General features: G+C 39.5%; 1 protein-coding gene across 9 annotated transcripts in view; it reads left to right on the forward strand.

The window, feature by feature from the left end:
- Positions 1 to 22693, forward strand: part of Frmpd4 (FERM and PDZ domain containing 4) — a 914754-nt gene that overhangs the window by 843074 nt on the left and 48987 nt on the right. For all 9 annotated transcript variants that reach the window (XM_036174309.1, XM_036174310.1, XM_036174315.1 and 6 more), the window contains exon 5: positions 16713 to 16758. In XM_036174309.1, coding sequence (XP_036030202.1) covers positions 16713 to 16758 — 46 coding nt within the window. The remainder of the gene's footprint in view (positions 1 to 16712; positions 16759 to 22693) is intronic.

Raw genomic sequence — 22693 nt, forward strand, 5'->3', positions numbered from 1 at the left:
ATCTGAGGCCTTTGGATGAGCAATGCCATATTCCTGAAAGGTTCTTTCGTGAGACACCTGCATAGCCAAATGCCATAGCTCCTGAATTGCTACTCAGCTGCACCTCTTAATAAGAAAAGAGATCTAACTTGTCCATATTATTGAACATGTATAAATGGCCTACTTTTATCCCCACATCATCTTTTTTTATATATACTGAGTAACATCGCAGAATCTTTATTTTTTTTAATTGACTATAGAGTATTTGCTCAGTTAACATTAAATTTCTCCAAAATGTCAAAGGAAACTTGCCTTATAGTTAGTTTCTAATGGAAATACTAAAAACTGAACAAAAGAAACAAATGCATAGTATATAGAATGTGCTCTGTTTTAAAAATGACACTGATCTATAAATGAATCTTTCAGGCTGGTTAAGTCCCTTATTTTCAAATAAGGCATTCAATTTGTTAAGCTTTTCTTATAGTGAATATCCTCCTAGAAGTCTGCATTTATTAGCATATTGCTCCATTAACATGAGCATGTTCAGGTTTGTTAAAAATATCCTCAGCTTCTGGAATAAGTTGCACCCGATCCTTGACTTTGCCATATCACCTTAAGTGCTACTCGGTATATAGTTCACCGTGTCCCCACTTACTCCCAGTTTTGTTTCCCATAGTTTCAGTCACCTGTGGTCAACCTAGTCAAAAAATATCAAATTGAACATTACAAAAATTAAAATTCAAAATAGTTCAGTTGTGCCCTCATCTTAGTAATTTGATGAAATCTTATTACTACCCTGCTCACATCTTTTTGACCCACATAGCAACACTGTATAAGATACCTGTCTGTTAGGCACTTAGTAGTTGTATTAGTTACTTTCCTACTGCTGTTGTAAAACACCATGACAAAGCAACTTATACAAGAAAGAGCTTATTTGTGCCTACAGTTACAGATGGACAAAAGTCTATCATGGAGGAAGCATTACAGCAAGTAGCCAACATGGAGGCAGAGACATGAAGATGGGAGCTTACATCTTACATAGTAGTAAGCACAAACTTCAAGTGCTGAGATGTTTTGAACCTCAAAGACTGACAAAGTGATGCACTTCCTCCAATTAGTAGAACTGCACCACCTAAACCTCCTCAGATAATGCTACCCAAAGGGCAGAGATCATTCAAATCACCACAGTATCTGTCTTGGTTATCAGAATTGTTGTCAAGGCTATATGGAGCTTATGTTCAGGTAGTATAAGGTTCTGGACTACCCATAGTTTTAAGCATCTACTGGGAAATTAAAACATCTCTCAAGAATAAGGAGGAGACAGTGGTGCATGGTGGTGCACACCTTTAATCCCAGCACTCAGGAGGCAGAGGCAGGTAGATCTTTGTGAGTTTGAGGCCAGCTTGGTCTACAAGGCAAGTTTCAGGATGGCTAAGGCTGTTACACAGAGAACCTTGTCTCAAAAATCCAAAACATAAAATAAACGAATAAGGGAAGACTTTTCAGATATCCCATTATTTATTTTTAATTGAATATCTTCCCTCTCTAGAAGGTTAAGTGTGCCAAGTTAGACAATTCATTGACTATTTTCATTTATGATGTAGCTCAAAGATTTTTCATTCTTGTTATTGGCACTTTGTGCTACATAGAATACTTTGTTGTGGGTGTTTTCTTGTAAAAATTTAATGGTATGTATAGAGAGAGAGAGAGAGTGTGTGTGTGTGTACATGCATACATGTTTGTATACTTTTGTCCATGAGTGTGAAGGCCAGAGGACAAACTCTGGTGTCTTTCCTCAGGTATCCTAGTAACTGTCCACCCCATTGTTTGTAGGACAGGGTCTCTCATTGGCCTGAAACTCTCCAAGCAAGCTAAATTGATTGACCAGGAAGCCCCAGTAATCTTTCTGTTTCCCTTTCTCAGTACCACAATTCTCAGTGCTCACTACCATGCTGAATTTTTTTTGTACATGGTTTCTAGGGATTGAACACAGGCCCTCATGCTTGCAAAGAATGATCTTCCCAGTTCTATCCTTAGCATATGAGGATGGATGTTTGTCAGCATTCTTAGCCTATGCATTAGCACCTCTCCTAGTTGAAACAGCCATACATGTTTCCAGATGTTTCTAAATGCCCAGGGCCCATGGTGGAAATCACTCCCTATTGAGAATCAGTGATGTTTCTCCAAAGTTTGGCCTGAGGTAGGTATTCAGGAAATATTTGTTAAAGGGATGATTCAAGTAAGAGCTATTTAGTATCATACATTTGTAAGATAGTGTTACCTCAGCAAATCCTACTCTATTAAATCTTCTTTGTAAGTGACATTTCCCTCCATAAATTAAATGAGTAGTTCAAAAGCCAAAGACAGCATTCACTCATAAATGTAATGAACAAAACAATCACATCAAGCCAAAACAGACCACATGTAAACAAAGCCTACTTAGCAGCAGTCTCTAAATTCCAAGTACCAGATCCTAAAATGTATTGCAAGAGTTTAAAAAATCAATAAAATAAAGTGTTTGAAATGATTTTATTAAAATGTTAATTTGATAATCACTGTACCAGTTATATGAATTTTAACCTTAATACTTTAATATGCTTCACAAAGAAAATCACAGCCTAAGCAGAAAATGCCTTCAAGCAAAATGTGAATTAGAGGATAAAGAGTTGGATCAGAGGTCAAAAGTACCTAGTGCTCTTGTAGAAGACCCAGGTTCAATTCCCAGAAATCACATGACAGCTCACATCCATCTGTAATTCCAGTTCCAGAAGATCTGACACCCTCCTCTGGTCTTCATAGACACCAAGCATACACGAGGTATGCAGACATACATGCAGACAAAATACTCATTTAAAAAGGAATCTTAAAAAAATGTGAACTCATTGCAAATACATCTTGTTTCCCTTATGCTTCTATTCAAGTCAGTGATTGTACATAAGCTGTTTAGATTGAACCTGAAAAATTACAATGGACTTTGATCCTTTCTGTTTATAATTCAGATCTGTTCTCCACAGTGCAATTCCACTTGTGCTCTCCAAATTATTCTTTGAGGACAGCTTTTGGCAAAGATGTTAATGGAGTCCTGTCCTCTTCCTAATTTTATTAGTTTTTTTTCAACCCCAATCTCCAAAAGTCCGTAATTAATGTTAAAATTATGTTAACCCTGTCCCCAGCAGTAAGAACGTTATGATCCTCACAGCAACAGTTTGCCTAAGATGGTCTTGGTTTTTCTGTTCAGTTGTTTGGTTTGCGTTTTGTTTGTTGTAGTATAGGTAGCTCTTAATTACAACTAGGGAGTCATTGGCTTGGATATTTTTCATTGCTTGATAATAGAAATGTATTCCATTTCAAATCCATTTCACCTCTTTGATTGTTAATTGTTTTAAATATATACTCTTCACATTCTTTTGGGGAAAATGGTGTTCTGGTTATCAGTTGCTGTCTAGCAAATACACATAATGGCTTAATAAAATCATTTATTACTCTCCTGGTTGCATAAAGTGTCTCTTCTCATCCAGATGGTTCTCAGTGGTGTCTCTCAAATGTGGCTGCAGTTAAATAACAGCTGTGGTAGGACCTATCTAAAGGTTTGATTGGGCCAACCATACACAAGGGTTTCTGATCTTGAAGATCTTGAAGATCTGACATAGCTAGGGCTTGCTAGGTATCTCTCTCTCTCTCTCTCTCTCTCTCTCTCTCTCTCTCTCTCTCTCTCTCTCTGTGTGTGTGTGTGTGTGGTGTATGTGTGTGTGTGTTTCTGTGTGTTTCTATGTCTCTGTCTCTCTCTGTGTCTCTGTGTCTTTGTCTCTGTCTATGTATGTGTCTCTGTCTCTATCTCTCTGCCTCTCTCTCTGCTTCTCTCTCCATCAGTCTGTCTCTGTCTCTCTCTCACTCTTTCTCTCCCTCTACATTGCTTTACATGGCGAATTTCTTCATAGCATGGGGGTCACAGGGTTGTTGGACTATGCACACAGTAGCTGGTTTCTTCCAAATTGAGCATTCTAAGATACCCACGTAGATGCTACAAGGTTTTTCAAATTCTTCCAAACAAGATCTGGCAGTTGTGCATTATCATCTCTATAATCTGCTGTATGTCAAAGACAGTCACAGGGCTAGTTAAGAGTCAAGGGGCAGAGACTACAAAAGGGTGTCAATACTAGATGTGACAAACCAAGACTCATGTTTAAAGCCTTTGTATTGTTAATGGGCAAAGATAAGTAAGACAATCATCAAGTATTGGGAAAACATATTGCTTTATAAAGATGCTTCATTCCCCTTGGTCATTTTCATTGGCAATGTGATTTCTCAAGAGTGAAAGAGGTAGTAGCAGAGACATTGTCAGAATTAGTAAGATAGTTCACTACACAAGTGAAGTCTTTTTAAGCTTTATTTATTTTATTATTTTATGTATATGAGTATTTGGCCTGCATGTATGCACTGTGTACCACATGCATGCCAAGTAGATACAAAGGCTAGATGAAGTGTTGGATGCCCTGGGACTGGGGTTACAGACAGTTATGAGCCATAATATAGGTTCTGGGACTCAAACCTGCGTCCTCCGAAAGAGCAACAGATGTTCTTAACTGCTGAGCCCACAAGTGGACTCTTTAGTCCAGTTTCTGTCTGCCTTTATTACCTACATGACTATGGTGGCTTCATTTTGCATCATTTCTTCCACAGCAATCCTAGAATGTAGTTCTGAGAATGACAAATAACCCACTTCTTCTCCTTGGCTGATATCACTGTAATGGCAGACTTCTGCAGCAATAGGCAAAGAATGTATGCTTCATCTAGTCCAAGATAGAGGACAGCCTCAACTGACTGACCTTTTCTGAATGCATGCTCATTTTCTGGACATCTCCATCTCTCAGAGTAATGGCTTCAGCACCTGTTAGGAATTGATTCAGTAGATAATTACAATCTCTATTCACACTGTTGTAGAGGTCAGCTAGATGGAACACTAGAAACCATTCTAAGTTTTAGTTTACTGGTGACTGTTCTGAAAGTGGAAGGTGACAGTACTTCCTCCAGCTTTGTCAGTGACTGATTAGACTGACACCATGTTATGACTGGTTATTTGGTCAGAAGAATCTTCTTGTTTATTTCCCATGTCTGGGTTCAAATAGAAAAAATAGATTCAAAGCAAGAAGTCCTATTGCAAAATGTCCCAGGATGGAGGAAAGGCCCTTCTGAGCCAGGTCATTGGAGAAATGCTGTTAGTCAGTTATTGTTGCCATCAGCAGTGGCTGCCCACAAGCTGGGAGGTCAAGGGCTGGCATGCACTAGCTTGCAGCAAAGAATACATTTTTCAAATCTGTTTTAAGAACTCTGAAGTATGAAGAGAAGAATGTTAGGTGTGTTCATGCTTAGCTTAGAAGGGCAAGATCAAATCTCTCTTGCTGTGTCTCACCACATTGCCTTCCAAATAACAACACTAGATAGCAGTCTCTTGGGTTATGTTAAAATGTCATTTTACATTTTACAAAATCCCTTTCTTCCACAGTCCTAATTTACCTCTTTATTTGCCTTTTAAAACTTAACCTTCCAGCCTCCACAGATTGATTACTTCTACTTTTAAGGTTGAAAGTCCAATCGTTTACTTGTCTGGATTTAATTTTTTTTTAAAGAAAGACATTTAAATTTTCATAAACAATGTCCTTCTGCTGATTTCTGTTGTTGGAGTTTTATTTCCATTCATTTTCAATATCTCCAAGGAAATTTAGGTGCAGTTAAATTCATATCAGTCTCTGAGTTGGATTGAGGGATCTAATTAGTTGGTGTAGAAGGGAAATGTATAATTGCACATGCTTGTATGATTACACAGTGAAGAACTAAAATAGTGTAAGTATAAAATGGGAAAGGCAGTTAAAGAAAGGTACCAAACTATGTTGCTCTAAGGAATTGAGAGCACCAGCTTAGCTTCATTGTTCAGAGGGAATTTAGGAGTAGTGATTTAGTTCAGCAGTAGAACACTTGCATGCCCTAGGTTCTGATTTCAATCCCTGATTACTAGTGGGGGTAGGTCAGATAGATTGATTACAGAACATTGTACTGCATTAAAATGCAACGTTCCTCTTTACCTTGTATGCTTACATCTATAGAATCATGTCCAATGAAACTGTGCAAGGCACATGATTATGCTGGTTGTCCCATGCGGGACTCAAGGGACTCTCCATCAAGAAAGACTGACACAAGGCTTCTGTCAAAGAAATAAAAACAGAGGAATTGAGAGTAAATTTGGCAAAGGTAATCTAGGAGTGTTAGGACTTAATTTTTCCCTGTCACTCAACACTAGGATTCAGGGTTTCAAATGTTGTTTGTTTTTTTTAATTTTGAGAACTTTGTGCATAAGCACTGTATCTACATCATTTCTACCCTCCCCAGCCCATAAATCCCCTTCTGTGTCTCCTAAATTCATGGTCTTTTGTTTAATTATTATTTTTTACACACACACATACACACACTACACACACACACACACACACACACACACTCAATTTGTATTCAATCTACTCAGATTTAGAGTTGTCTCTATTGTATGTACATATGTCCAGGGAAAGCTACTTGGTACTTCCTATGCAGGAGTTTGTTCCTGAATGCAACCATTTCTCCCTCTCTCAGCAGCTATTGACCCCTGTAGCTCTTGATCTAGGGGTTGAACTATGTGGAACCTCCCCTGCCCATACTGGCAAGTCAACATTTTAACAAATGCAGACATGTAAAAAATATTGGCACTAAATCTGAAATTATTTTTCAAAAGTAGAAATTTTACTTGGAATTTATTATGAAATACTTCTCTAAATGTGCTTACACCTAGATGTTTAAAAGCCTCAAGCTATTTTAGGCCTTCCTAAAAAGAGGTTATCTGCTTGCTTAAATGTTCACTCTTCCATTCCTGATTCTATCTTTCTGCTGAAGCAATTTTAAAGTGCCTTACATTTTGCCCTAGGATTATATGATTGGGAATACTAAGGAACACAAAATAGTATGGAGTTATTTTTTCCTTCCTGGCAGATTGTAATTAAGTAATGACTAGATGAGAGAAAACACAAGAGAAGCATATCTCCCATCTTAATGACAAATATTATTTTAGAGTACTTTGTTTCATTTTTAGATATCTTCTTGCCTGAAATTGTAAAATTGAAAATCAATCTAGGTTATGTTTTAAGCAAATTATAGAACATTACAACAGGCAAGAAAATCTTAAACATAATGAACATATTTTTTAATGTTTCCTATTGTCAAGTTAACAAGGTGTGAAGATCAATACTTCTTGTAGTTGTTGGCAGGAAAATAAATCTGTGTAAGGGGAAGCCATGGGTAGGAACCTCTTTTGAGATACTTAAGTTTGATGGTTAGGCTTGTCAACTTGCCAGAATCTAAAATCATCTGAGAGAGGGGCCTCTGGGCCTGCCTGTGAGCAATATCTTGATTGCATTGATTGAAGGGAGAAGACTTGACTAGTGTGGGTATTACCTACCATTCCCTGGCTGGAATCCTGGATCAGATAACTGAAAAAAGAGAGCAGAGTATTTCTAGCATGCTTTAGTGTTCTCTGCTTTCTGATAGTGATGCCATGTGACCAGCTACTTCAAGCTCCTGTCAGCTATTTTGCCTTCCTTGCCACAATGGACTGGGTTTGTGCACTTGAACCATGAGCCAGAATACATTCTTGTTTCCCTTAGCGTGATGATTTGAATGGGATGTCCCCCATAGTCATGGGTTTTTGAAGACTTGGTCCCCAGTTGATTGCACTGTTTGGGTGGTCTAGGAGGTGTGGACTTGCTGGAGAAAGTACATCATTGAGGACAGGCTTTGAGAACTTAAAGACTCATGCCATTTGAAGTTCACTCTTTGTTTCTTCCTTGTGGTTCTAGATGTGAGCCCTCAGTTTGCTAATCCTGTAGCTATACCTACCTCTGGCTGCCATGTCCCCCATTATGCCATTATTAACTCTTCTCTAAAATTTTTTTTTGGTTCTTGAGACAAGATTTCTCTGTGTAGCTTTGGCTGTCCTGAAACTCACTCTGTAGGCCAACCTGGCCTCAAACTCACAGAAATCTGCTTGCCTCTCTCTGCTTCTTAGGTGCTGGTATTAAAGTCATGTGCCACCACCACTTGGCTGCCATTATGAACTCTTATTCCTCTGAACCATAAGCCCAAATAAATGTTTTCTTCTATAAGTTGTCTTTGTCATGATACTTTATCACAGAAGTCAGAAAAATCACTAAGACACTTGGTGACAGGTAGCAAACAGAATGTAAGACTGGCTAAGATTCTTGCCTCTTTATATTCATAGTTTTGTGTATTCCCTACTTTTTTTTTAGCATGACTGGGGTCCATGATTTGTTTCTAAGTCACTTCAATAATTACTCTAAATAAGATTGCAACCATCATGCCAATTGGCTCTTTTGCTGGCTTTGATGAAGCAAGTGGCCCTGTTGAATTGCCTTCTCTATGTCCTAAAGTGTGTGGTATCTTCAACAATAGGGTGTTACTATCTGATTTACATGGGTAACCCAAAGAAATGACAATAGCATAATAGCCTGTCTTCTAATGGGTGCCTCTGGGACCTACTTTACCAGTATTCAGAGAGGTAACCTGTGCCTGTTCCTGGCACTAAGAGTTCCGTTTAATAATCTATGTCTTCTGGGAGCAGTATTGTTTGTCCAGATGTGATATCTCAGTTTAAATTCCCTTTAAAAGGTACTTTAACTGACAAATTAGTGGAGTGTCATAAAGCTTCTTCATAAAATTTCCTTTGGGCTAACTGACTGTTCTCCTCATTTCTCCCATCTCCACTTAGGTCTTCAGCTCCCAGCATTCTCTCAGTCTGTTTCATGTCCCATGTGTTCCTACTATCATCTTTTATTATATTTACTTGTCTGGAAGATCACAGGTTACCGTACAGTTTCTTCATGCTTACTCCATTTTGATTAACACTTCTGTCCCCTCATTTCCCCATCCCCATTGCTACTGCTTGACTGAACTCTTCTTTCCCCAGTACTCCCCCTCTCTAGTTGTGTCCACCTATATTCTACTATCTCTCCTCCCTAAATGCATTCCCCATACAAATGGGCCCGTTTGCCAGGCAGCAATGGCACACACCTTTAATCCCAGCACTCAGGAGGCAGAGCCAGGCAGATCTCTGTGAGTTCGAGGCCAGCCTGGGCTACAGAGTGAGTTCTAGGAAAGGCACCAAAGCTACACAGAGAAACCCTATCTCAAAAAACCAAAAAGTAAACAAACAAACAAATAAATGGCCCCTTTCTATGTCCCTAGCTTCCACTTGTATGCCACTTTAAACCCACAAAATGTAAGATTTGAATGAAGAAAATTGTTATGAGAGATAACATGTGGTGTTTGTCTTTAGGGGCCTAGATGATCTCAGTCAATATAACTTTTTGACAGTTCCATCCATTTACCTGCAAATTTAATTGTTTTTCCTTACAGCTGAGTAATATTCCATTATGTATATGAACCACATTTTCATTGACCGTTCATCAGTTCATCCAGGTTGATTTCCTTTCCTAGTTATTGTGAATAGAGCAGCAATGAACATGGATGTGCAAGTATCTCTGTAGTAAGATAAAAAGACATTTGGGCTATACCCAGGAGTACTATAGCTGGGTCATATCGTAGTTCTATGTCTAATTGTTTTTAGGGAACCTCAATACATATTTCCTGAGGGGCTAGGCTAATTTACACTCCCACCAGCAGTGTATAAGAGGCCCACTTTCACCATACCCATGGCAGCATTTGTTGTCACTTATATTACGTGTTAATCAGGGTGAGATGGAATCTTGGGACAGTTTTAATCTGTGCTTCCCTGATAACTAAGAAAATAGAATACTTTTTAAACTGTTTACTGTCCATTTGCATTTCTTCTTTTGAGAACTTTCTATTCAGATGTAGAACCCGGTGTTAATTGGGTTGCTTGTTTTCTTGATGTTTAGTATTTTCAGTATCTAGAATATATATAGGAACCCTCTGTTGGATGTACAGCTGGAAGATATTCCTGCCCATTCTGTTGGCTGCACCACCACCACCCCCATTGACAATTCCCTTTGCTGTGCAGGACTTTCTAGTAGGAGATTTGCTTGTCAGTTGTCAGTCTTCCTGTGCTGTTGAGTCCTGTTTAGAAAGTCCTACCCTGTGCCTGGAAGGCAAAGGCCCCCCCCCACCCCTGCTCCTTCTTTCTCAAATAGTTTTAAAGTATCCAGTCTTAGGTTGAGGCCCTTGATTCACTTGCAGTTAAGTTTTGTACAGGGTGAGAGGTAAGGGTCTAGCTTCATGTTTTCCACATGTTGAAATTCTTGTTTCCTATCACCACCGTGAGTGCCAGGAGCTCTGGCACCTGGATTTAGCACAAAAGAATCATTTTTATGATAAAAATAAATATATAAGATAAAACAAAAACTAACACATCAGAATTGGTCAAAACAAACAAAAAGAAGGGAAAGATCCCAAGGCAAGACTCAAGAAACAGAAACCCACTCTCTTGCACACTCAGGAATCTCATTAAAAAAAAAAAAAAAAAACACTAAACTGGAAGCCATAATATGTACACAAAGGACCTGTAGGGTAAAAAGGGAGCAAATATATAAATAAAGTAAAATAAAAATAATAAGGTAATTTTTTTAAAAAGACGAAAACAAAATGGGAAATCCGTGACACAACATTCTGAAACAAGGAACCTCTAAATTGCCATTGAGCTTGTTTTTTCTGTTGGCCACCTCCTGCTGGCATGAAGCCTACCCTTTAGAGTCATTTATTTCCCCAGTGAGACTCCCTTGGAGAAAAAACTAAATTTTTATTTGCAAGTGTTTATCAATTGGAGATAGCTTCTGGATCAGGACTTGGCACGTGTCCATCTCTTCATTCAGCTCTAGAACCCCATCTGATGCAGACTTCTGAAAGCCCTGTGCATGCTGCCTCTGGCTCTGTGTATTCATATGTAGCACAGGAAAATCTTAATCTGACTTCTGACCTTCAGAGACAGACAGTAAATTTGTATCTTAAGCTACTAACTTTATTACAGTAACAGTATTTTTGCTTAGTGACTCCCATTTGCTCCCAACCACTACTGCACTAGATCTGTCAATGACAGCTCCCCTGACCTGAAAGAATAAATATGGGAACACTGGGTGTTGTTTAAAAGTAAAGCAACTCTCAAATTTTGTGGTTCCATCTACCTTCATGTCTTCCACTGCATCCATTGTCTCATGAATGACACTGATCTTTTTAAAACATTTTTTTTCCATTTTTCAAGACAGGGTTTCTCTGTGTAACAGCTCTGGCTGTCCTGGAACTCGCTCTGTAGACCAGGCTGGCCTTGAACGCACAGAGATCTGCCTGCCGCTGCCTCGAGAGGGCTAGGATTAAAGGTGTGTGCTACCACCACCCAGCTTTAAAAACATTTTTTGCTTTCTGCACTCTCTCCTTCCATATTCTCCCCTCTCCATGGTCTCTCTCTCTCTCTCTCTCTCTCTCTCTCTCTCTCTCTCTCTCTCTCTCTCTCTCTCTCTCTCTCTCCCTCCCTCCCTCCCTTCCTCCCTTTCTCTCCCAATAAAGCTCTAGAAAGGTTTAAAAAAACCTTTCTTTCCTTTTTTCTTTCTTTCTTTCTTTCTTTCTCTCTCTCTTTCTTTTTTTTACAGGAGAGGTACACATCTGCATGCTGAGGTGCATGTGTGAGGGTCACAGGACAACTTTTGTGACCTGGTTCTTGTATTTTACTTTATTCAGGCAGGGTTCCTCTTCTTGTTTCCACGGCTGCACTGTGTGTATTCCACGATAGCAGTCCCCAAAAGTTCTGGACAACTGTTTCTAACTCCTATCTCTCCAGAGGAGTTCTGGGATTACAGATTTGCTCCACTGGATGTGACTTTGTTATATGAGTTCCAGTGCTGAACTCAGGTCTCCAGATTAGTGCAACACATGTCTTTATCCTCTTAACCATCTCCCCAGTACCCTGTGCTCTGATCTTTAGCCTCTCATCTTATGTTCATGTTTTTATTACTCCTTGTTGGAGGTCTACCCCTACAGTCAAGAATTTCTGGAATTTAAAGAAAATTGTCTATTTAAGACCACATAATTAAAGAGAATTTTGAGGGGGCTACCAAACAGTCTCACAGGGTACAGTCACAAGGCAAGAGTGTTTTCCTATCATTGTCCATTCATAAGAGCTCTCTGCATCTAATTATAACTTTCAACAAAGCCTTAAGAAGGTCTCCAAAATGCATTAAACACGTTCAGAAATATTCTCCAGTCATTAGTACATTTGTAATCATAATACTTTGTACTTTATAATTAAAGTGTTCAATTATGATATCATAGTTAAACTCCCAACTCCACAAAAGTTCTCATTTGTGCCCTTTGGGGGCCTTGGAAAGCTGCAGAGCATCAAGGAACATCATCAATGTTTTTTTTTTTCTTCTACCATTCTTTTCTAGCTTTAGACACATTGGAATTGTAATAAGGCTGGCTAGAGTGATGAGAAAAGAAAGTTCTCCCTTGGTTGTTCCCAGTGTAACTCAGCGCTAGTTTCCCCTCTCCATTTCTGGGAACCATAATTGATTATCTTGTTTAGATGCTTTTGTAGATTCCTGGATGATTTCTCCGAGAGACTGCAGTTGTATCCTTCTTGGGTCAGGCTGAACCTAAGGGCTGCTATGCTAGAGTGTCTCAGCTTCCACATATTTCTGCTAAGTCCTCTCATCCCTAAAAGCAGTTCAGTTATCAGAAAGCCCTCATGAAATGGTCTGATCCCACATTTCCACTGTACCTCCTATAATCCAGGAATCCCACCTTTTGGATCCACCTCAGTTGGAAGGGCAGACATTTCACAAATGTGGCTTCTGCTCTCTGGGTGTGTGCTGCTTTGAATGTCTCTCCTTGTTGCCTGTTTGTAGGTTGTAGGAAAATATGAGATAGACCTCAAAGTGAGTTAAGAGTTAATATTACAAATTCTGCTTTTCAATATCTCCTGTTAATGTCTCACAATACCCTCCCTTCACCTGTGGAGAAGACTTGTGCCTATTGGCATGGGGCTCCACTAAAGCTGTCTAAATCCATTTTGGCATCCTATAACACATGAACATATATGGCTTTGATTGTCTTTTTCTTCCTAAGATTGGGTTAAGAATCCTAAGGGATCTGAAACAGAGTGAAGTTAATTCTTCTTATCTGGCAGGTGATGATTAAGTACTTACAGATGAGAGAAAACCGAGGTAAAAGCTCTTCCCTAGAATGATGATAGATATCACACTGAGAAATTTTACATCAATTATTTTATTTCTAATGGAGCAGTGAACAAGCAGCCCTCAGGAAAAAAAAAAACAAAGTCAAGACTGTTCAGGGACTCAGGCCATCTGCATCCTGTACTCTGGTACCCTGACTCCTAGCTCTTCTTAGTCTCCATGTCTTCATCTTAATGTTGGAGAGAGGAAATCTAAATGGGTCATTCCAACATTCTCCCACAATCAGCTGCTCCCAGAGGATGAGTCCTCAGGATCCATTGCCTGTTACTGAGGTCTCTGGGAGCAAGTTTGGGCAAAATAGGCCATGTTAAGTAGATAAGTTTGACTTGGCTGCCATACTCAGGAGTCCTAATGTATTATATTTTATATGAATGTATTTGCTTTTTAATAGACTATAAATTTAAAACTAAATAGAATACTATTCTGTAGCTATTTTTTTTCTCTTTGGCTCTTTAGGGGGCCCAGGACCCAGCTCCCAAATAAATATACACACACGGAGACTTACTACTTATGAATGCCCAGCCTTAGCTTGGCTTGTGTCTAGCCAGCATGTTTTAACTTAAATTAGTTCTTCTACCTTTTGTCTCTGGGCTTTTTCCTTTTTTCTGTTTCTGTATATCTTTACTTCTTACTAAATGGCTGGCTGTGTGGCTGGGTGACTGGTCCCTGGTGTCCTTCTCCTTCTTCTCTTGCTCCTCTACCTCTTCCCAAGTTTCTCCTTCTATTCATTCTCTGTATCTTCCAGCCCTGCCTATCATTTACCCTGCCTAGCTATTGGCCATTTCAGCTCTTTATTATTAGACCAATCAAATGTTTTCTTTAGACAGATAGAGTAACACAGATTCACAAAGTTAAACAAATGCAACATAAAAGAATACAACACATATTTGCATCATTAAACAAATATTCCACAGCATAAACAAATGTAAGACATCTTGAAATAATATTCTACAACACCATTCCATAGTTTTGTTTTGTTTATACATTAGAATTGAATAACTATTTTAGAAGCTATTTGTATATATATGGTTTTAACTTGCTATAGTTTGGTGATTTCATGTATGTATAAAACATGTTTTGATCAAACATGTTTCCTTGCCAACTTCAGGGGCTCTTTTCTTTTTCAGCCATAAGATTCTTCTCAATACTACCAGTATGTGCATGGTGTAGTGCCATCTACTGGAGCATGAGAAGTTTCTCAAGGGTGACATCCTTGAAGAAAACTGACTCTCCATCCACCTGCCAGCCATCAACTGCAAATATCTCCTCTGCTAGGGGTGGGACTTCATGAGCTACCTCCATCATCCATGCTGGGATTTTGTTCAGTTCGATCTTATACAGGTCTTGCTCATACAGGCACAGCTTCTACCAGTTCATGCGTGCAAAAACTCTCTTGTGTCCAGAAGACACCATTTCACTGCAGTCGCCCACCACCTCTGGCTCTTACAATGTTTCTTCCCTCTCTTCTGCAATGATTCCTGAGCCTTGGGGGGGGGGGGTTGGGTGTGATGTTTAGAGCTAAACACTCCATAGTCTCTCTTTCTCTGCACATTGACCAGTTGTGGGTTTCTGTATTAATCACCATCTACTGTAAAAAGAAGCTTCTCTAATAAGGGTTGAGAGATGCACTGATCTATAGGTATTATTTTATTATGTGTGTACACACATATATGTGTGTTGTTCATATGTGTGTGGGTGCTCTTGTGGGGAAAGGTATATATGAATGTGTTGTGTGCATGTGTGTGTAGATCAAGTGTCCTCAAGTGCCTTTTTTATTTTAGATAAGGTCTTTCATGGGCCTGGGACTCTCCAAGTATGATAGCCTGGATGGCTAGTGAACCTCAGGAATCTATATGTCTCTGCTTACTGAGGATTGAACTCAGGTCCTCATGCTTATAGAATAAACACTTTATTGACTAAGCTACCTTCTGGGCCCTATATTGAATTTCTTACCTATAGAATATAAATTGTTTCCTTTGGTCAAGAAGTGAAAACTAAGTTGCAAGACTTTACTTCTCTTTGGGTTGCTTTCTGCCTATTTGTTTCTCATCTGCTACCCTCTGAAATGGACAGCCCATATGCTTCCAGCATGTTACCCTCACACATTCTGGTACAGGCAACATTGTCATCTACATTTCCTTAAAAAAGAGAAGCAGAATTCCTTGTGAAATAAAGCTAGGTTGTAGGGGTTTTGTCTTGTTTTGTTTTGTAACACTGAACTTAACCTAATGATGCCTAGTGGCTCATCCCCACAGCCACCACCACACAATCCTTTCCCATACCCACTGAAACCTTGATTATATACCACTTCTCTGCCTACTGCAGTCATTGGGCACTCTGCCAACCTGAAGAACTGAGGAATTGTGGGAGTAGTCAAGCCAACAGCACTGTGCTAGCCACCCGACAGTATCACTGTCGTCCTTACTGTCCTGCTTCTTCCTGGAGTTGTAGATCTATAGACTGCCTTCTCATCCTGATGAACCCTCTCTTCCCCACCATCTTCTCCAGCTCAAGGGATACACACTCTTCTCCTGGGAGTCAGTAGATCACAGTCTGACCTTACAGAGTGAGTGTGCTGACCCACAGTTGCATGAGTGATAGAAACGGGATTTGCAGTGGTTTCTCCAAGGGAACAGAATTCACCTTACTCATTTGGCCAATAAATCACAAAAAAAAAACAAGTAACTCATTGAAACCTAAAGTAAAAAAATAGGCAACTCTTCTTTAGCAAAATAGCAAGTGGTTTTTACTTAGGATTTAAAAGGGACAAAGGAAGAGGGAAGAGAATATTATAACCCATAATATGATTTTTCCTTAAGGGTTTGGATTACATGGAGGAAATTAAACAAGCCATTCTAATCCATTGTTCTGCTCTAGCTGTGAAGTGCTTCCTACTGTGAACACTATTTCCCAATTGTTCCCTGTCAGAAATACTTAGCAGCTCTGTTCCTGGGTATTGCACATATTGAGTTGCACAGTGTGGGGAACAATGTTGGCAGTGTTACTATTTTAAAATAAACAACCTCCAATGACATTTCTCTTCCTTGATGCTTTTCCTGAGAACACTGGTAGAATGTTTTAAAATCTTCCCCTTCAAAGAAATCAACAGAAAATTCCCAGCAGCAGAGAAAAGTAGGCTATATGAAAATCAGAAAGGGAGAATCAGTTTTCAGAGCCAAGGATAGTCTATGGGCTGATTGAGTTTGGTGCTTCTAAAATCATTCTTCCCTCACCAAGTTTGATTCTGATTGGTCATACAAATCAGATGGCTAGTAGAAACTGCTTATGAACCCGTCAATTGGATAGTTTGCTGCAGTCAGAAAACCCTTGATTGGGGTTTTCTCTGTGGTCTGAACTGGGAGCCCAAGAACATTTGCCAACCCACCACATAGATTTCCTCTCAAAAGAAACCCATTTCTGATTGAGTGTGTGCTTTGCACATTGTGTAAATCTGTTTGTTTTTCTCTTTTACAGAAGCTGCAAAGAATCGATCCTGCTCACTGTCATTCAGCCTTACCCTGTAAGTGTTCTGTGAGCAAAAGTGCCACTCAGTGTTCTTGAGCTTCTGGTCTCCTCAACCCACTCCAGGAAAGCCACCAGGATGAATAACAGTGGAGACAAATAACATGTGTTCACAGTACAAGCTTAAACTTCTTGATCATTTCTATTGTGTTCTGTGTTACTAAAACCATTCATTGGAGTGAAAAGTACTGCACTTCCCTAAATATCCTGAAAGACAATCCTATGCAGCCCTGTGAACATTCCACATCTGCAACTAATATAAAACCTAAGACTTTCTTGTTTGTCAGCTTCCAAATCACAAGGCTCATGGGAATATCTAATTACAGGAAGTCGTGTGAAAGTTTTATTCTTGTCCCCACCTAATTATTTTGGTAGAGAACTGGATAATTAAGCCTGATTCAAAGGAGACATGAAAAGGATATCATTGTCAGAATGTGAGTGCAGATACCTTGATTGCGAGAGAAAAACTGATTGTGATCATACTGCTTTCATTTCTTAGGTTTTTTGGTTTGCTTATTGGTCTGTCTGTCTTTCAGATACGGTTTCATGTATCTCAGGCTGGTCTAAACTTGCTAAGTAGCCAAAGGTTGACCTTGAGCTTCTGGTCCTCCTGTCTCTTCCTCTAGTGACATTCTACAGGCATTCATCACTACATTTAGTTAATAAAGTACTGAAACTTGAACCCACGGACTTGCCCATGGCTAGCCAAGCTATACTGTCAAACCCAATTATTAAGATTTTTTTAAACAATTTTATGATGACATAATCTTCATGGTGTTAAATTCACTCATTTTACATGTATAAGACAAAGGTCTTGGCAAAACCTAGTGAAGTATGCAGTTAACACTACAGTTGATTTCAGAATGCTCTGTCGCCCCTCTACAATCCCTAATTCCCACGTTCAGTTAATCCCTGGTACCACCATCCACCCCAGGCAACTGCTAATTTTTCTCTTTCTACAAGTTTGTTATTACTTGTGAGTGTCATACATTCAGAAGATACCAAGGAAAATGGCTTTATGGCCAGCCATCTTTTGGGTCTTTATATAGACAGGCAGAGAATCTAACCAGCATGGCTTCCATGTTTTCTCCTAACAGGAAAATATGTATATTCCAAGTGCAGTGTGATGTTGCCTGCTATTTTTACTCCCATCTCTCAAATTTGCATTCTTTTACCTGAATTTTACTTTGCAACTTCTTAAAAACATATGATCAGGCCGGGTGGTGGTAGCGTATACCTTTAATCCCAGCAATGGGGAGGCAGAGCCAGGTGGATCTCTGTGAGTTTGAGGCCAGCCTGGTCTACAGATCAAGATCCAGGACAGGCACCAAAACTACACAGAGAATCCCTGTCTCAAAAAACTAACAAACAAACAAAAAAACAAACAAACAACAAAAAAACCCATATAATCAGAACCTTATCACTCGATGCTGATTTTTTTTTTTTGCATTGTGTATTGTTGTTTTAGTCCATGCAGAAAAGAAAGAAGAAAAGTAAAAAGAGGCATTTGGCATTCAAGTTCAAAGGGAAACTTTTAGGTGAGGGTTAGGATTTAAGGGTTAGATCTTCTGTCCAGCTGAGTCTTCATGACCTGTTGGTATAGAAAATTTCCTTGCTGTCAGTGAAACCTGGTACTTTGAGTTGATAATCTGGATTTTTTTCCAGAGGCTAGTTGCTGCTTTTGTACATTGAAACACAATGTGAGCCATGCCATTCAGGAGGGAGTGCTGCACACACTTCCTGTCAATAGCCATTCTTCTACTCCATTCCCCCCCTAGCCAATTGTTGCAGGTGAATTCTCATCTTGAACTTTCCTTCCTTCCTGAGATTCTGACCAGGCTTTCCACTTCTCCTCCTCCTATCCCCTCTGGCCAGCCAAATCCTCCCATCGTTCAAAGTTGAGCCCTGATTCTCAATGTTGCCAGAGGCTTTCATGTCCTGACATTGATGACATTTGGGCTGGAGAGTTTCCTGTTTGGGGGTGGCCCTGCATATTAGAGGATGCTTGTGAACACCCCTGACATCTGTCCAGCAGATTTGAATTGCACCCTTTTCCCCAAGTTGTGCCAATCAAAAATATCTGCAGACATTGCTAAGTGTCCCTTCAAAATAAAATTGTTCCAAGTAGAGAGCCACTATACTGCCTTAATACCCCTCCTTACTGTTCCAAGATGACTTTTCCCTCCTCTGAACTAGGAATGAGCATACCCTGAAGTTACTAAAATAGGTACACTAGATAGACAGAGAAGAACAAATGGCAGAAGAAACTGTAATGCTTTTGACTTGTATCTTTAGATTGGGATTTTCCTTCTAGATTGCTTCTTTAAAAAAAATTCAATCTGGGCATAGCCTGTAATCTCAGCACTTGGGAGGCTGGGGTAACAGGGTTGGTACAAATTTGAAGCCAGCCTGGGCTACATTAGTGAGTTGCAGGCCAGTATGGCCTACAATGTGAGACTGTACCTTGAAAACAAAATAAACAAACAAGCAAAAAGAAGGGTTTAATTTGTTACAAACAAAATAGAGTTAATATATAAATTACCCAGCCAAACAAGAGAAGCTCTGTAGATTCTGCTTCTGTCTGAGAAAAATCTATAAATTTCATGTTTCTTAGAGCACTTACATTTCTTTTGGAACTAGCTAGCAAGAAATTCTTAAGCAGCTTGACTTGCTGCTTTATGATGAGCTCCAATAAAGTATGTCCCATACACCTGAGGGATGCTAGGCCTTTTTCCTGCAAACCCTGCCACCACAGTTTTCTGGGCTAACACATGGTTTCACAGCATAAGCCATATCCCCTGCTAAGCATGGAAGTCAAACTTCAAGAATGGTATTCCTGAGAGTCTTTACTGAGGGGCCTTTTCTGGCTGATCTCCTGAAGCAGACTGAATGTGCTGACTTATCACTCCTGGAGGGCAGAATTTTGTGTTCATGATGATGCTCAGTCAAATATATCCACAAGAGAAGACACAAGAAAGATATCAAAAAATACCATTGTTACAGTTACAAGTCCTAAAGAGACCAAATCATTATGTATCAAGAGAAGGGTCATATGAAAGAGGAGCACTGAGGAAGTGGGTTCAACCTAATAGGTGAAGAACAGAGAGAAAGAGAGAGGACCTGTGGTCAAGTACATTTATTGAGGGTGAACACAAAGAAAAGTTAAGGAGAGATGGGAGTGATGGAGTGTGCCTGTGATTCTAGCACCCAGGATGCCAACACAGAAAAATCAAAAGTTCAAGGCCAGTCTAGACAAGATCCTGTCAAAGAGTTAGGAGTAGGGAAGAGAGGAGGAAGAAGAGAAAAACAGAAAATTTGTAAGATAATTACATTAGTATTTTTAAATATCAATAGGTCAAGATCAGGGATGGATATGAAGGTGAATTTGTGGTAGGACCACCTCATTGCACTGGTGTACTTGGTTGCCTAGACTGGGTGCTTGGAGTCTGTTTGTTGGGATGCTGACATGTCAGGAAAACAAAGACTTTAAAATTTATGAGTAGCCATTCAGTTAGTGATCACAAGAGCTGGCAGATAAATACACCACCTACCTCTGTCCTTTGAACCATGTAACTCTGGGGCATGTGTTCAGCCTTGCTTCCCAGTGATTCTCAGTAAGAATAAGTTCCAGTTGCCTAGAGTGGTGCCTTGCTTAACAATGAGAACTTCACCGGCTTCTTCCCTTTTCCCACCCACCTGCCTATATCTCTTGGAAGCACCTCCCAGACTAACTACCAGCTTATGAAATCTTTTCTTGGTATCTGCTTTATGAGGATTGTAAACAAGTTACTTAGTAGCTATAGGCTACTCCAAGGCTACATGGGCTGCAAGTTCAAAGCCATATTATGCAGTTTCAGATATCAGTCTGTCTTTTAATTATTTTTTTACTCTTTTTATGTACATGCATATGTATATGAGCCTGTTTGTATATATGCAGGTACTCAAGGATGCCAAAAGAGGGCATCAGATCCCCTGGAACTTGCCAAACAAGTGGCTGTAAGTTGCCAGATGTGGGTACTGGGAACTGAACTAGGATCCTCTGCAAAAGAAGCAACTAACCGCTAACTCATCTTAACCACTAAGCCATCTCTCCAGTCCTTTATTTGGGTATATTTTTTTCAAGTTCTGTTCTGGTCATTTCTAAAAGAATCAGACGAATATTCCTTGCCAGGAGCCATCCCGGGTGGTAGATGGGTCCTGCAGAGAAGGAGTCAGCTGGGAAAGAAGTGAACCAGACCATGATGGTCGGGAGAATCTTGCAACCTGACTGACTAGCAGCCAGAGTGTTTCTTTATTTATACAGAATTTAGTTAGCAGGGACACACTCATGATGTTCCAAAAAATAGATCATATCATTTTTGGTTTTGGACATGAGTTTCACTTCCTTTTGCTCATCTTTTAGTCATCATTAATAAACTATGACAGAACAGAGTTGTCATTTCCAATCATTTTCCCTCAAATTTTGACATCATTAATAAACAGTTACCATTCTTACTCATTAACCCCATAACCCAATTTTTGAGAATCTAGAAGAATGTGACAGCCTGTGCTCAGGCTGGTTGTTTTCGTTGCTTCAAGGACACTAGACCAAAACAAAATCTTCAACCACCTTGACATTTTGCCATGTCTCAAGCAGTGTATTATTAACTCTTAGTGGTCAGAGTGCCCAGGAAAATTTCTCAGGCTAAAGCTGTTGCAGTTATTATTAAAATTCTGGCATAATACAATCAGTGTTCACATTTATATCTTTATAGAATTTGTCTATATGTCTAATCCTGGGCATTCTGGTGTTCCTTGGTCATATGACATTATAGTGGCTCTCCATGAGCTAACTTCTAAGAGAGGGAGGTCCTGACATCTCATATTTTCATCATCTTTCCACTTCATACTTTACTTATTAATATGTCTCTATGTAGAGCAGAGTTGTATGCTACATAATTGTCTGAGTATGCAGTGGAAAGAGCCTTGTAATCTCAACTGCAGACAATTCCTCTTAGCCCATTGAATCTTGACCATTTTTGTTTTGAATATCTTGTTCCAGTGTAAGTACAGGGACGGATGTTTCAAGAATGTCTTGTAGCCTCATGAAGAGACCTCTGGCTTCTTCTTTATGTGTCACAACCTCCAAGGGATAAGGAAGGCCTTCAAGTAGATAAGGATATCTCCCTCAAAGTGGGGGTGGGGGGAATAGTATGTTTAGGACTTTCCTGGATAAGCTAGAAGCAGCAATCCTGGGAGAAGGCATAAATGATACATAAGGAATTTTCCATCAATCCAACACCCTTAAATTGTACAAATATTAAAAGTGTCTCAAGTATGTAACAGGTGGAGATGAAAACCAAAGTTGGCATGGCAGCCATCATGCGGCTCAGCTTTGCTGGATCTTTGTCAAGAGCTGTGCTGGCTTTATGACTTCTGCCATTCCATTTAGATATGGCTGTGCCAATATTCACTATACTGTGGTCATCTTAGCAATAGCAAATTTGGAAAATAATGCAGGAATTGATTAGGGACATGATAGTTAAAATCAACTAACAGCAGGAGAATCTCATTATTCTAAATGTTAATTGCTTGTCATTTCTGCCACCTGATATAAAATGCTTACAGTCATCGCCTATAGCTGCTGATAACTAATTCACCAGGATTCTGAGCTGTGTATAGTGTATATGCTTGGACTAACAAAGAGAATTATCAGCTAGAACTGAGTTCATATTTGGTTTTCACTATCCCATCTACCTGAAACTCTGGCCACCAGAGTAAGCAAGCCACCATATTGCCAGTTATAATGATTAGATAGCCTTCTTGGAGACTTTTTGTTTTTATCACCAAAAAATTGTTTAAAGATTTTGAAGTGTTTTGATTTTTTTGTTTTGTTTTATGCTCATGGAAGTTTTGCCTGTGAGTATGTCTGTGTACCATGTGCATGCATGCAG

This window comes from Onychomys torridus, chromosome X (genome assembly GCF_903995425.1).
Source record: "Onychomys torridus chromosome X, mOncTor1.1, whole genome shotgun sequence".
Lineage (NCBI taxonomy): Eukaryota > Metazoa > Chordata > Mammalia > Rodentia > Cricetidae > Onychomys > Onychomys torridus.